Source organism: Pygocentrus nattereri, chromosome 25, assembly GCF_015220715.1.
Source record: "Pygocentrus nattereri isolate fPygNat1 chromosome 25, fPygNat1.pri, whole genome shotgun sequence".
In the NCBI taxonomy this organism is placed as follows: domain Eukaryota; kingdom Metazoa; phylum Chordata; class Actinopteri; order Characiformes; family Serrasalmidae; genus Pygocentrus; species Pygocentrus nattereri.
The window spans coordinates 33099345-33114195 of NC_051235.1; the positions used below are offsets into that span (position 1 = coordinate 33099345).

General features: G+C 43.4%; 1 protein-coding gene across 1 annotated transcript in view; it reads right to left on the reverse strand.

The window, feature by feature from the left end:
* Positions 1 to 5611: 5611 nt before the first annotated feature.
* nae1 (nedd8 activating enzyme E1 subunit 1) overlaps positions 5612 to 14851 on the reverse strand; it is a 20291-nt gene continuing 11051 nt past the window's right edge. The window contains exons 13-20 of the mRNA XM_037534734.1: positions 14548 to 14681; positions 14089 to 14164; positions 13926 to 13965; positions 11871 to 11957; positions 9589 to 9681; positions 7939 to 8053; positions 6676 to 6725; positions 5612 to 5867 (exon numbers count right to left, since the gene is read on the reverse strand). Of these exons, the coding sequence (XP_037390631.1) occupies positions 5758 to 5867; positions 6676 to 6725; positions 7939 to 8053; positions 9589 to 9681; positions 11871 to 11957; positions 13926 to 13965; positions 14089 to 14164; positions 14548 to 14681 (705 nt within the window). The 3' untranslated portion in view covers positions 5612 to 5757. The remainder of the gene's footprint in view (positions 5868 to 6675; positions 6726 to 7938; positions 8054 to 9588; positions 9682 to 11870; positions 11958 to 13925; positions 13966 to 14088; positions 14165 to 14547; positions 14682 to 14851) is intronic.

Genomic DNA, 14851 nt, shown 5'->3' on the forward strand with positions numbered 1-14851 from the left:
CCTCACACTTTAATACATCCAAACCCCAGCAGAGCTCAGCGGGAGAGACGGGAGCCCAGCCAGAGCGATCAGCAGCACAGCTCCGAGACGGGAGCCCTCCCGCTCTCACTGACTCTACCTCTCTCTCCCGCTCTCACTGACTCCCTCTCTCTCCCGCTCTCACTGACTCTACCTCTCTCTCCCTCTCTCACTGACTCCCTCTCTCTCCCTCTCTCACTGACTCTACCTCTCTCTCCCTCTCTCACTGACTCTACCTCTCTCTCCCTCTCTCACTGACTCTACCTCTCTATCTCTCTCCCTCTCTCACTGACTCTACCTCTCTCTCCCGCTCTCACTGACTCTACCTCTCTCCCCCTCTCTCACTGACTCTACCTCTCTCTCCCTCTCTCACTGACTCTACCTCTCTATCTCTCTCCCTCTCTCACTGACTCTACCTCTCTCTCCCTCTCTCACTGACTCTACCTCTCTCTCCCTCTCTCACTGACTCTACCTCTCTCTCCCGCTCTCACTGACTCTACCTCTCTCCCCCTCTCTCACTGACTACCTCACTGACTCTACCTCTCTCTCACTCTCTCTCTCAAACACATACTAACTCTCTTTCTCTAACACACACTGACTCGCTCTCTCACACCGACTGTCTGTCTCTCTCTCTCTCTCACTGACTGTCTCTGTCTCTCTCACGGACACACTTTCTGTCTCTGACTGTCTCTGTCTGTCTCTCTCTCTCTCTCTCTCTCTGTCTCACTGACACTGTCTCTCTCTCTCTCTCTCTCTCTCTCTCTCTCTCTCTCTCTCTCTCTCTCTCTCTCTCTCAGTGCAGAGGGAGGGAGGGCAGTAAGTGATCATGTGCTCTGTCAGGGATTCAGACCTTTATTGATCTTTGCGCTGCAGTGGCTCTCGGGGTTTCATCAATATTCATTTGCATAAATATACATGGGCGGAGATTCGATACACTAATAATAACCTAAAGATTTGCTGCTCACTACCAGCCATGCAGAGGAAATATCTTTATACTTCTTAAATGTCTGTCAAATGATTTTGATATATGTAAAAATATATATTTTTTTTAGCAATGAGCCATATGCACATACATTTTGCTTCCATATGGCTGATTAATTAAACTGAAAAACAATCAAAATCATTTTAATCTAAGAGCTGATTAAACGTCTCTAAGATAATTATAAATGGAAATATAAATTCATGTCCAAAATAAAAGCTCATTATTTGTTTTATCATCATTTTGAAACTGCAGTTGTCATTTTGGACTTCTTTTGTTTTTTGCGACAGTTACAGTGCTGTGAAAAAGTATTTGCATATTTATCATTAAAAATTGTTTCAGATATTCAAGCACATTTTTAAAATTCTAAATTTAATGTAAGGCAGGCCAGTTTGAGTAAACGCAAGAAATACAGATCATTTCATGCCCTGACTGAGAAAAGTCTGAGACTAACTGTGAATTGGCCACTTAACCAAACTTAGTTTAACAGCTGAGATCAATTAAATAACTCAACAGAACCGACTACAGCAGAAAATGAAATATATCCGTCTGAAAAGGGTTACAAAGCCATTTCTGTGGCTCTGGGACTCCAGAGAACCACAGTGAGCGTCATTATTTCCAAATCGAGAAAACCTGAAACTGTGGTGGATCTTCTCAGAAGTGACCGGCCTTCCAAAATCTCTCTGCAGGCTCAGCAAGGATTCACCCAGGAAGTCACAAAAAAACCCAGACAAACATTTAAGGAGCTGTAGTCCTCGTTCTATCGAGTAAAAGTCCTGACCTGAACCCCATTGAGGCACTGGGGAGAACCTTACATGGGCAGTTCATGCCTGAAAGCTGGCCAGAGCTCCTCCACAGTGTGTGTGTTCACAGGCAACAATTTCCTCCAATCCGAATGAATACATTCCGATTACGGATATGAGTTTATATTTCCACTCTACTCAACAATCTGATGGAAAATCTACAAGTAGAGAACCGCTTAGTGTAGATGTTACCATGACAACCAGCATCACGTGAGCCCAGTCAGAGTGAGATGAGCAGCAGTGAGCAGTGATTGTGTTTTTAACTGCTTTAAAATGACGTCAGACTCAGGAAAACGTCCTTCACACGTCCTTATTAAAGGAGGCCGAGAGGAAGACGTCGTGCTCTGAGACGCATAAGCTGGACGTCCGTCCCACCGCCGTCTTTTAAAGATCAGAGCATGAACTTCGTCTCCTCTGCAGACCAGCTTCTGCTCCGCCGTGTTGAACGGTATAAACTCTCACTGTGACGCGACGCTCATGCAGAACGGACAAACTTTCCGATAGGGAATGTAATCGGATACAGGAGTTTACACGGATATTATTCTTCTATTTAACGGATTATTTACAGGATTATCCACCTCAGACACGTCTATTCCGACTGAGGTGTTTACACGGACACATTCTATTCTAATTGAGCAATTAGTCGGATTATTAATGGATTATTAGGCTGCATGTAAACGTGGCTACTGATGTAAAAGCTGGTCTCCAACACTGTTTATTCCAGAAAATATAGTTAAAGAGTTAAACTGTGGACGGACCAGGAAAGACAGAATCAGGCTGTGTACCGATGCAATGGGCCTACATTAGAAATGAAACGTGCCACAAAGACCTCCATCACAGGCATAAACAGGTCTTTATCAGTCTGTAGAGGAGCTGTAGAGGAGCTCTGTACTGCCTCATGAATGAGATCCGTCCCTATTCCACTGCACTGAATAACAGGCCGACTGTCCGCAATCCAATATATGTTTTACGCTCGTCTCCATGTGTGTATATTCGACCGCCTGCGCTGACAGAGGCGGATCAGTGTGTGATCTGACAGCCGTCTCTGGAGAACAGTGTGTTATTATTGAGAGCGACGTTCTCATCCATATTAATGAAAAGAAGCCGCACTGTTCTGCAGCACACTGCAAGAACTTCATATCTCAGCAAGTCATCTCACATCAGTCAACATACAGTGTAGTACAGTACAGTGTAAAATTAATGTATTTATTTCCAAATAAAAATATAAATAAATAAATAAATAACAGCCATTAAGTTATTCAGGTAACACCTATGGTCTACCATGTGGCAAGTGTCAAAATAAGAGTCTCAAGTGAAAGGCCATTAAATCTAAATCAAAATAAGCACCTCTCAAGAAAAATAGATTTAAACTCTAATCTGGCTCGAACAATAGCTATAAAATGTAATTCATTTTTATAAATATTTACAACCATGTTGATGATGCCCTATGAACGCATTATAACATGTTATGAAGGTGTTTATAGATGCTTACGAACATGACATTCATAGAAAGTGTTACCATAATTTATTTTACAGGAAATATTTCTGATTAGATTAGACAGTCAAGGTCAAACAAGAGTTTCCAAAACTGGAGCTCAAAATATGATTAAAAGCTACAGAGAAAATGGGACCCCTAACAACCACCCGGAAGACACGGTCAAAGGCAGGACTGCGTCCGACTGGAGAGGCATAGAGTTTAAACAAACCAACAGCACTAAATCTAATAGGCTAACACAGGCAACATCAGCTGAGCCCCGTCAACTCCAATACTCCAATTTGGAGTATTGCATATTCAATGGTTCTCTACACGGTGATATGGTTCTTCAGACGGATGGAGAATGTGCTGTAGATGGTTCTACATAGAAGCTTTTTGAAAAGGGTTCTTCTGCTACTACAAGCTTGACGTGGGAACAATAGCAGAACCCGTTTTGGTGCTATGGTCAGCACTTCACGCTCAAAAAGGTGCTATACAGAACCATATTCTCCATCAGTCTGAAGAACCATTTCACCATGCAGAGAAGCATTTAAGCATGCAAAGGCCTCTGTGAGTGTTCAGGGTTCTATATAGAACCGTTTTCTTTACTAAAGAACCCTAAGAATATATGCATCTTCTACTTGGTGAATGAAGAGCTAATCTTTCACTCTCAGTCAGTTCTTCTCTAATTCAGAGAACAGGGTGTTGACGCTCAGAACGCTCCTGGCCTCTGGCAGCCGCTCCGTGTCGTTTCTGTTGTGGGAGGGTAAAATTCCGCCCAGGGAAAGTTTCCATTGGCGCAGAGGGAAAGAGCCAATAGAGAGCTCTGCCTGCCAGACAGCATCCCAGCACTGCTACATGAGCTGCTGTTATGGATGAGCCCATTTACTGTACTGTAAACAAGCCGGCGTTCCGCAGAACATTCATACAATCGACTCTGTATCCCACAGGGAGCGTTAGAGACGCCCGTGTTCCACAGAGAACAACGCTCAGGTCAATCGTCAACACAGCGTCCTCATTAACAACGTTCTGCTGGACAGATGAGTTTAAGAGCAGCTGCAGGATCATTCACACAGCTCTGGAATGTGCTGAGGCTGGAGGAGACCACGAGGGCCTCTGATCTTCACTGTTTCACAAACACGGGAAACGGCGCCCTCTGCTGGATGTGGACAGCATGCTGCTCTGACTCAGGAGGGGAAAAAAAAAAAAAGATTCACACACACCAAGCCACTTATCCTCCTGAGTCTATCCCAGCAGTCATTGGGCGGAAGGCAGGATACACCCTGGACAGGTCACCAGTCCATCGCAGGGCAGACAGACAGACATAAATATACACAGAACTGTCCACTCACTGTCCACTCTATTAGACACTCCTACCTCATCAGTCCACCTTGTAGATGTAAAGTCAGAGACGACAGCTCATCTGCTGCTGCACAGTTTGTGTTGGTCATCCTCTAGTCCTTCATCAGTGGTCACAGGACGCTGCCCACAGGACGCTGCCCACAGGACGCTGCTGGGTGGATGTTTTTGGTTGGTGGACTATTCTCAGTCCAGCAGCGACACTGAGGTGCTTAAAAACTCCAGCAGCACTGCTGCATCTGATCCACTCACACCAGCACAACAAACCCTAACACACCACCACCACGTCAGTGCTGAGAATGACCCACCACCCATATAATAATGACATTATTTATATGTCATAATAAGGATGACAGGAGTTTAAAAAGGCTGTTTCAGGTTTTCGGGTCAGTTTGAGGTCAGTTACCCAACACAGTCTTATAACGGACATATAATGTGTTTTCTGTGGTCATTCGGGCTCACATGCTGGCCAGTTCATTTTTTTTATTATTTGGACACAAAGAGCGAACTGAGCGCTAATTGTAGTCATGCCATCACAATCAGAGAGACCAACTGTGCTTTGTCTCAGAGCCATAACCAGATAATAACCTCCGCGAGACGATACCCGAGACTCATTTCATTACATCTGCCACAAAACACACCGTTCGCTCCCTCCCGAAAGAAAGCTCAAGTAAAAAAGCCATTTCTGAATATTTCTGACGTCACAAAAGCCGACACACATATCCGCCTTTCCGTCCTACAGCAGATTACAGCAATAAGTCTTTCAGCTGCGAGGGCGCTTTGAATGAAGCAGCCAATCAGAACATGCATCATTTGCATATATCAGCCTCAGAGGTACAGTAAGAGAAACGGTCTGTTAGATAAAGAGAGGCTGAAAAAAAATGATGAATTATGACCGTTTCCGGTATATAATCTGGGAAGATAAAAATCAGGAACGCTGAGGGATTTCAGCCCTAAAACAAAACACATAATCCAAGAAACGTTACAGACCCGGTATTTATTTGTGACGCAGCGTCAAACAGAAACATTTACGCACTTTAAACAAGCGCAATCTAACTACACGGACGAAGTGGCATGTATAAACAGGTCCTAAGCAGTTCCACAGCTTTCGAGTGTTGGAGGACTCAGAGCTGGAAGGTGGTGGAGGTTTGGGCCATGGCGTTGTAGATGAACGTGTTGTTGAACGGTACAAACTGGTGTGTGATGAGTTTGATGGCTTCCTGCGCTGCCGCTCCTGTAATGGAGAAACAACAATCACACTGTTAAAGCAGACAACTGCATTACTGCTACTACTTCATTAGTGCTGAACAGCACTGCAGTATTGCAGTAAGGCAGGAGTGTCTAATCTGATCAGCGCCGGCCCGGTGTAGGTTTTCACTCCAACACAGCAAGTCAAGCGCGCTCCAGCTTGTTTGGCGTGAAGACCTGCAGCCACAGCATTACTGCTGTACTGCACTGCACTATTGCTGTACTGCACTGCACTATTGCTGTACTGCACTGCACTATTGCTGTACTGCACTGCACTATTGCTGTACTGCACTGCACTATTGCTGTACTGCACTGCACTACCGCTGTACTGCACTGCACTATTGCTGTACTGCACTGCACTATTGCTGTACTGCACTGCACTATTGCTGTACTGCACTGCACTACTGCTGTACTGCACTGCACTATTGCTGTACTGCACTGCACTATTGCTGTACTGTATTGTTTGACACCACTGCTGATGCTTATATTACTGCTGTATATAATAACATAATAACAAACTGTTTCTGTGATGTCATTCCTTCTCATTGATCCCAAAATTCCTTAAATTATGAATACACAACAGATTCATGGTGTGGCATCCAGTTTAAATCAGTTCAACCTGCACTGTACAAGTCATCACTGAATAAAAGGTATGAATATGCACTTTGAACGGTCGTGTCTACAGCTTTTTCTTTACTATATTAATTCCGGCGTCACTGTGTTTCTGCAGCTCTTTATCTGCTCTGCTTCTGGTTTGAGTGCAGTATGATTTGTGCTACTGTAGTAAAACTCACCTCCCAGAAAGGACGCCACTGTGTGCGGCTCTGCAGCACCGTACCGACAGCTGGAAGACACAAAAATACCAACTTCAGGCGAAAACTGAACTGTTTGTAGCTGTTTTACTGTCAGCATCTCTACAGGAGAAGCAGCACATCAGTGAACTATTACTGACAACAAACACTCTGAAAACACCGGCTGTCTCTAAAGGAGCTCCGTCTACAGAGCCCCACTAACAGCGCCGCCTCTGCCTTCACCGCGATTTGAACTGCGATTCTTTAGGAAATGATTCAGTTCATCACGAGATCTCAAGCTTACCTGCGTCTGGGTTCAACTAATAAACTGACCACCGCATGACTGAACACAATTATTAAACTGAACATACTGAACACGCTGAGCACGCAGTGAGACGGGCAGGCAGGCAGACCGTTCCCGACACAGTCGAGAGCAGCTGGAGCGAAAAGATCTGCGCCGATCACAACAAACTGAGCCTGAAGAAGAACAAGGACCCCATCACCTCCTTCCCCGATTTCACTGGTGTAACGAGAAGATAATAAACTAGGTGGACGTTTCAGACTCGAGTCCTGACCGTTGGTGGAACTGAAGCACGTTTGTTAATTAGAAATAAAACGTATAACCGACTGCAATTTTGGCTACAGGACTTGGCCAATGTAGTTTTTTTTTTGTTTTGTTTTTTTTTTTTACTCTGTCTACCCCAATTATAATCAATTATAATCAATTATAACATCGCATAATAGCTTGTGGATGTAAATACTGAATGTACACAAAATAAAAAGAGAAGATACTAAATAATTCATAGTGGACACTGAATCATTCATAGTGGATAGTAAATCATTCATAGTAGATGCTGAATAATTCATAGTAGATAGTAAATCATTCATAGTAGATACTGAATAATTCATAGTAGATAGTAAATCATTCATAGTGGACAGTGAATCAGTCATAGTGGACACTGAATCAGTCATAGTAGATAGTAAATCATTCATAGTGGACACTGAATCAGTCATAGTGGATACTGAATCAGTCATAGTGGACACTGAATCAGTCATAGTGGACACTGAATCAGTCATAGTGGACACTGAATCAGTCATAGTGGACACTGAATCAGTCATAGTGGATACTGAATCAGTCATAGTGGACACTGAATCAGTCATAGTGGATACTGAATCATTCATAGTGGACACTGAATCATTCATAGTGGACACTGAATCACCAGCTTCAGTTTGACAGCCACTCTATGATCTGAGAGCTAAACTCACAACTCGTGGACGTAGTCGTCTTTGACGTTGACGTTGAGGCTGTACTCCTGCAGCAGACTGTTCACACACAGCTTCAGGGTACTGATGTCCTCCTCCACCTGATAATTATAAACACCTGCAGGGACGGCAGAGCGGTCAGTCACTCTCAGCTACTCAGGTGAATTTGTTACAGGAACAGTTCAGTAAAATAATCACATTTAAAAAAACTTCCCCTTATTCACCCAAAGGCAGTGGATCAGTCAGGACATGTCTGGACTCTGAAGCTGCTAGTGAAATGGCGTCGATACCTTTACAACCCGAATATAAATGGATTTAAATCAGTAATTAGACCATGAAGACACTGAAGATCATTCATAAGCAGTTCTAACCCAAACAAGCTGTTTTATGTGATGAGTGTGAACATGTGAAGCTGATAGAGAAGACAAAGTAACCAGAAAGGTCTGAGCTTTAACGCTGTAGAAGATGAGGGTTCATTATTTTGCAACAGGCCAATTTCACTGCTTTATTTATGTTTAACTGCTTGATACTGATTATAAGGTATTTATGACCTAATTAAAAATAAATGACCAACTGATTTTAAACCATTATGAGGGGAGCCTTACTGTACAGCGATATTGTTAAGTGGTAACAATGTAGGTCAAGAACAGCGTAGAGAGCTTCATGGAATGGGTTTCCATGGCCGAGCAGCTGCATCCAAGCCTTACATCACCAAGCGCAGTGCAAAGCGTGGAATGCAGTGGAGTAAAGCGCCGCCACTGGACTCTAGAGCAGTGGAGACGTGTTCTCTGGAGTGACCAATCACGCTTCTCCGTCTGGGAATCCGATGGACGAGTCTGGGTTTGGCGGTTGCCAGGAGACGGTACTTGTCTGACTGCATTGTGCCGAGTGTAAATTGTAGCGCTGTCGCCTCACAGCGAGGAGAGCCTGGGTTCGATTCCCCGACCGGGCGACCAGGGTCCTCTCTGTGTGGAGTTTGCATGTTCTCCCCGTGTCTGCGTGGGTTTCCTCCGGGTTCTGTGAGTGTGTGTGTGTGTGACTGTCTGTGTCTGTCTCTCTGCCCTGCGATGGACTGGCGACCTGTCCAGGGTGTATCCTGCCTTCCGCCCGAAGACTGCTGGAATAGGCTCCAGCACCCCCCCAAGACCCTGACGGAGAAGCGGCTTAGAAAATGGATGGATGGGCTCGGCCCCTTAGTTCCAGTGAAAGGAACTCTTAAAGCTTCAGCACCAAGAGATTCTGGACAATTTCATGCTCCCAACTTTGTGGGAACAGTTTGGGGAAAAAGCAGGTCCATAAAGACGTGGATGAGCCAGTTTGGTGTGGAAGAACTTGACTGGCCTGCACCTCAGTCCCCATAGAACACCTTTGGGATGAATTAGAGCGGAGACTGTGAGCCAGGCCTTCTCGTCCAACATCAGTGTCTGACCTCACAAATGCGCTTCTGGAAGAACGGTCAGAAATTCCCATAAACACTCCTAACCCTTGTGGAAAGCCTTCCCAGAAGAGCTGAAGCTGTTATAGCTGCAAAGGGTGGGCCGAGATCATATTAAACCCTATGGCTGTAACTCAAGTTCATATGTGTGTGAAGCCAGATGACCAAATACTTTTGGAAATATAGTGCATGTCTGGTTTTGCTGGTTCTGATGGTACCTGGATAGCGAGAGTGTTGCTGATAGAACCGGTCAACAGCGCGCAGCATCAGATACAGAACCATCTCACTGTCAGGACTGTCCATGCAGGAAGCTGAAACACACACACACACACACACACACACACACACACACACACACAAACTAGGGCTGAGTGAGGCATCATTTACCATGGCAAGTAGGCAAATACAGAAAGTTCCTACATGAACTGGTTCTGAATTCACTGCCTGATGACTGAGACGCTGTTTTATGAGAGTTTAGAGAACTTCAACTCCATTCATGGTGGAGGGAGACAGTTAGGCCCAGAAATATTTGGACAGTGACAAGTTTTGGTGTTTTATCGGTTTCCCAAAACATACTCAAGATACAGTTGTATAAACACCACAAACGTAAAGTGCAGACTCTCAGCTTTAATTTGAGGGTATTCACATCCTAATTGGAGGAAGGGTTCAGGAATTACAGCTCTTTAACATGTAGCTGCCTTTTTTTCAAGGGTCTAAAGGTAATTGGACAATTATCTCAAAAGCTATTTCGTGGGCTGCATGGGCTATTCCCTCATTAATCCATCATCAATTAGGCAAGTAAAAGGTCTGGAGTTGATTCCAGGTGTGGCATCTGCATTTGGAATCTGTTGCTGTGAACCCACAACTTGTGGTCAGAGGAGCTCCCAATGGAAGTGAAGCAGACTTCAGAAATCCATCAGAGAGAGATTGTTAGGACTGGCCAAATCAACAGTCTGGTACATTCTGGAGAAAAAGGAGCCCACTGGTGAGCTCGGGAAGTCAAAAAGGCCTGGACGTCCACGGAAGACAACAGTGGTAGATGATGGCAGAATCCTTTAGATGGTCAAGAAAAATCCTTCACAACATCCACCCAAGCTAAGAAAACTCTCCAGGAAGCAGGTGCATCAGGATCTCAGTCTACTAAAGAGAAGACTTCATGAGAGCAGATACAGAGGGTTTTCCACAAGGTGCAAACCATTAATCAGCCTCAGAAATAGAAAGGCCAGATTAGAAGAAGCCTGGAACGTCTGGAACAGCATTCTTTGGACAGATGAAACTAAGATCAACCTGTGCCAGAATGATGGGAAGAAGAAAGTATGGAGAAGACTTGGAATGGCTCATAATCCAAAGCACACCACATCGTCTGTAAAGCATGGTGGAGCAGTGTGATGTGATGGGCATGCACGGCTTCCGATGGCACTGGGTCACTAGTGTTTACTGATGATGTGACAGAAGACAGAAGCAGCCAGATGAATTCTGACGTGAACAGGGATAAACTTTCTGCTCGGATTCAACCAAACGCAGCGAGGCTGACTGGACGTCGCTTCACAGTGCTTCACAATGGCCGAGTCAATCACCTGATCTCGACCCGATCGAACGCATCTCACTTGCTTTAGACAGAACTTAAAGCAGAAGGACCCACAAACGAGCAACAACTGAAGACGGCTGCAGTGAAGGCCTGGCAAAGCACCACAAAGGAGGAAACCCAGCGCTTGGTGATGTCCATGGGCTCCAGACTTCAGGCGGTCACTGCCTGCGAAGGATTCTCAACAAAGTAGTAAAAATGAACATTTATTTATGGTGAAGTTAATTTTTCCAATTACTTTTGAGCCCCTGAAATGAGGAGGCTTTGTAGAAAAACGGCTGCAATTCCTAAAGATTTCATAGGATATTTTTGTGCAACCCTTTGATTTAAACCTAAAGGTCTAAACTTCAACTGCATCTCAGTTGTTTCATTTCAAATCCAATGTGGTGGCACGCAGAGCCCAAATCAGGAAGATTATGTCACTGTCCAAATATTTCTGGGCCTAACTGTACATGGAGGCCGCTGTGCGGCAAAATAGTCCCCAAAAAAAAAATCATTATTCCAGATTTTCCACTATTTTCCATCATCAACGTTCCATATAAGCTCAGAAGACTCGTGTAGGTTCTCTGGTGGTTCTGGATGGTAAATAAAGTGTCTATATCTGTGTTGTAGTCATGGCGACGCCTGGTTCCCATCACCACCACTGTAAAGACGTCTGGACCGTTTCACTCTGAACCCTCTGTTATGGGACTACCTGAGGAATCAGTAGGATTTACTAATATCCTCATCCTGACATTTAGTTTACATCACATTAGAATTAGTGCTTTAACGTAACAGTACGAGTGTGAGAACCGGCCAGCCCAACACAAACCACTGAACGCCTCTCAGCACCTAACACAGCTCCGATGCGCCTATTCCAGCCGGTTTTTAAGGGCTCTGATGAAACAGCCGCCCTCCTTGTGTACGTTTACTCACTGATGGTGTCTTTGTGGAAAGAGTCCACGCTGTACTCTTCAGCCAGACTCCTGCAGCGCACAACCCTGAGGAACGCAGCGTTCTTACCTGAAGGACACAAACACAGTCAGGCCAGCAGGTGGAGACACTGTACACTGTTATTATACAGACAAGGTCAACAGGTTTAAGTAATAAGCAGCTTCATTATTTGTGTTTAGTTGAGGCTGAAAATCATAAATGCTCAGCTCTGTGCAAGAAAACTGCTTCAGACTATTTACCTGGGCAGAAAGCGCGTTTCGTCCAGTAGAAACAAGAAAATAACATCAGAAAAACTACAAATAATGATAAATACGGCAGTCAGCAGTCAGAATGTGCTGTTTTCAGTGAAGTTATGAACATGTAGTTTAGAAGAAAACACTTGGAAGAACACAGGTTTGGTTCTCACGCTCTCCAGCCACTGCATGGATCTGTTCGGTTCCATCAGCAGCACCCGACTTATTTTAATGGAGGGCTGAGCAGACACAGCAGGTGGCGGGTGGTGACTGGAAATACCGGACGTCCTCGAGGAGAACTCTCGTAAAGACTAAACTAAAACACTGAACGGTCTCAATGTATTTTTCATCTCTATTCATTACAATATTCGTGCATTTTTAATCACAAATACTGACTGATCAGATTCAGAACTTTCGCCATATAATAAATAATAATAAACTCACACACGGCTACAAATTACGCTAAAGGCAGCTTCTCATTCCCACTCCTTTTAATTTTCCATTCCACCTTTCATGGAGCTGCAGTTACAATGAGGCGCCTTAAACGTAGAACAAATTTCAAAAGTTACGGAATATAAAGCAACATCAGCTCACCTCAATAAACGCATTAATTTACATCAATAAACGCATTAATTTACATCAATAAACGCATTAATTTACCTCAATAATTTACCTCAATAAACGCATTAATTTACCTCAATAAACGCATTAATTTACCTCAATAATTTACCTCAATAAACGCATTAATTTACCTCAATAATTTACCTCAATAAACGAATTAATTTACCTCAATAATTTACCTCAATAAACGCATTAATTTACCTCAATAATTTACCTCAATAAACGCATTAATTTACCTCAATAATTTACCTCAATAAACGCATTAATTTACCTCAATAATTTACCTCAATAAACGAATTAATTTACCTCAATAATTTACCTCAATAAACGCATTAATTTACCTCAATAATTTACCTCAATAAACGCATTAATTTACCTCAATAATTTACCTCAATAAACACATTAATTTACCTCAATAATTTACCTCAATAAACGCATTAATTTACCTCAATAATTTACCTCAATAAACGCATTAATTTACCTCAATAAACGCATTAATTTACCTCAATAATTTACCTCAATAAACGCATTAATTTACCTCAATAATTTACCTCAATAAACGCATTAATTTACCTCAATAATTTACCTCAATAAACGCATTAATTTACCTCAATAATTTACCTCAATAAACACATTAATTTACCTCAATAATTTACCTCAATAAACACATTAATTTACCTCAATAATTTACCTCAATAAACGCATTAATTTACCTCAATAATTTACCTCAATAAACGCATTAATTTACCTCAATAAACACATTAATTTACCTCAATAATTTACCTCAATAAACGCATTAATTTACCTCAATAATTTACCTAAATGAACGCATTAATTTACATCAATTAACGCTTCTTAATCAACAAACCCCTCAAACTTCCTCTTGGAGGTGTTTAATGTCCTCTGTCCTCGCTTTATCAAATATGTAAATGAGCTCTGTTCTCCTCTCAGTCACAAAGCAGTGTGAGTGGGCGGGGCTAAAGTGCCATAGACTGAATGGGCAGATATTAAAATGTGTTGGTTTGGGTGACAAACACACAAAGCAGCAGCTGCAGATTAGTTTAAAGATATGGACAGTATGATATGAGCGATTACATTCTACATTTATTTCACTTTCATTTCTAACAAGTTTCCGTGATTCCGGCCCTCTAAACGGTCAGGGGTACGAATGGGCAGTACTCACAGAAAAGTTTGACGTCCTGTTCCGAGATGCTCTCCGGAGGCTTCAGAAGGAAACACAGACAAGATTAGAGACACAAGGTCCTCCGCAGTGCGCTCAGTAACCGCACCGGCCTCCGGCACAGTGGACTAACGGGGAGACCGCCAGCGTTAAAGGGGTACGTTACCTTCCCCACGGCCTGCAGATGGGACTGTATGTGTTTCGCCACCACAGCGGCGTCCTGCAGTGCCTTCTCTCTGTAGCTGAAGGGAAAACAGCAGACAAACAAACTGCTTTCATAAGACTCGCCTGGTCCACCAGCTCAGCTCATCTCGACCCACAGAGAAGCTTCTGGTTAACCTCAAACTCTAATGGACTGAACTTTAATTCACCACTCTCACAGCTACAGAGCTCACAGGATTCACAGCTGAATGACTTCTCATAAATATGAAACTATTCATAGTAGACACTGAATAATTTGTAGTAGATACTGAATAATCCATCGAGGATATTGAACAATTTATAGGAAAGTCTGAATAATTCATAGTAGACGCTGAATAATACAGAGTATATACTGCTTATAGAAGATATTGAATAATTCATAGTAGATGCTGAATAATTAAAGATGCTGTGTATGTAAACGTACACATTCTGCAGGCTGATGAATTTGTCAGAGTCTGCGATCATGTCTGGGATGGTGCCGCGGACCGGGAGGCTGCCGTTCCCTTCATTCTGCACAAAATCCCTCACGCCTCGCGCCATCAGCCAGAACGCCGCCGTCTGTACGTACACACACACACACACACACACACACACAACACAGGTATACACACACACACACACACACACACACACAACACAGGTATACACACACACACACACACACACACACACACACACAACACAGGTATACACACACACACACACACACACACAACACAGGTATACAC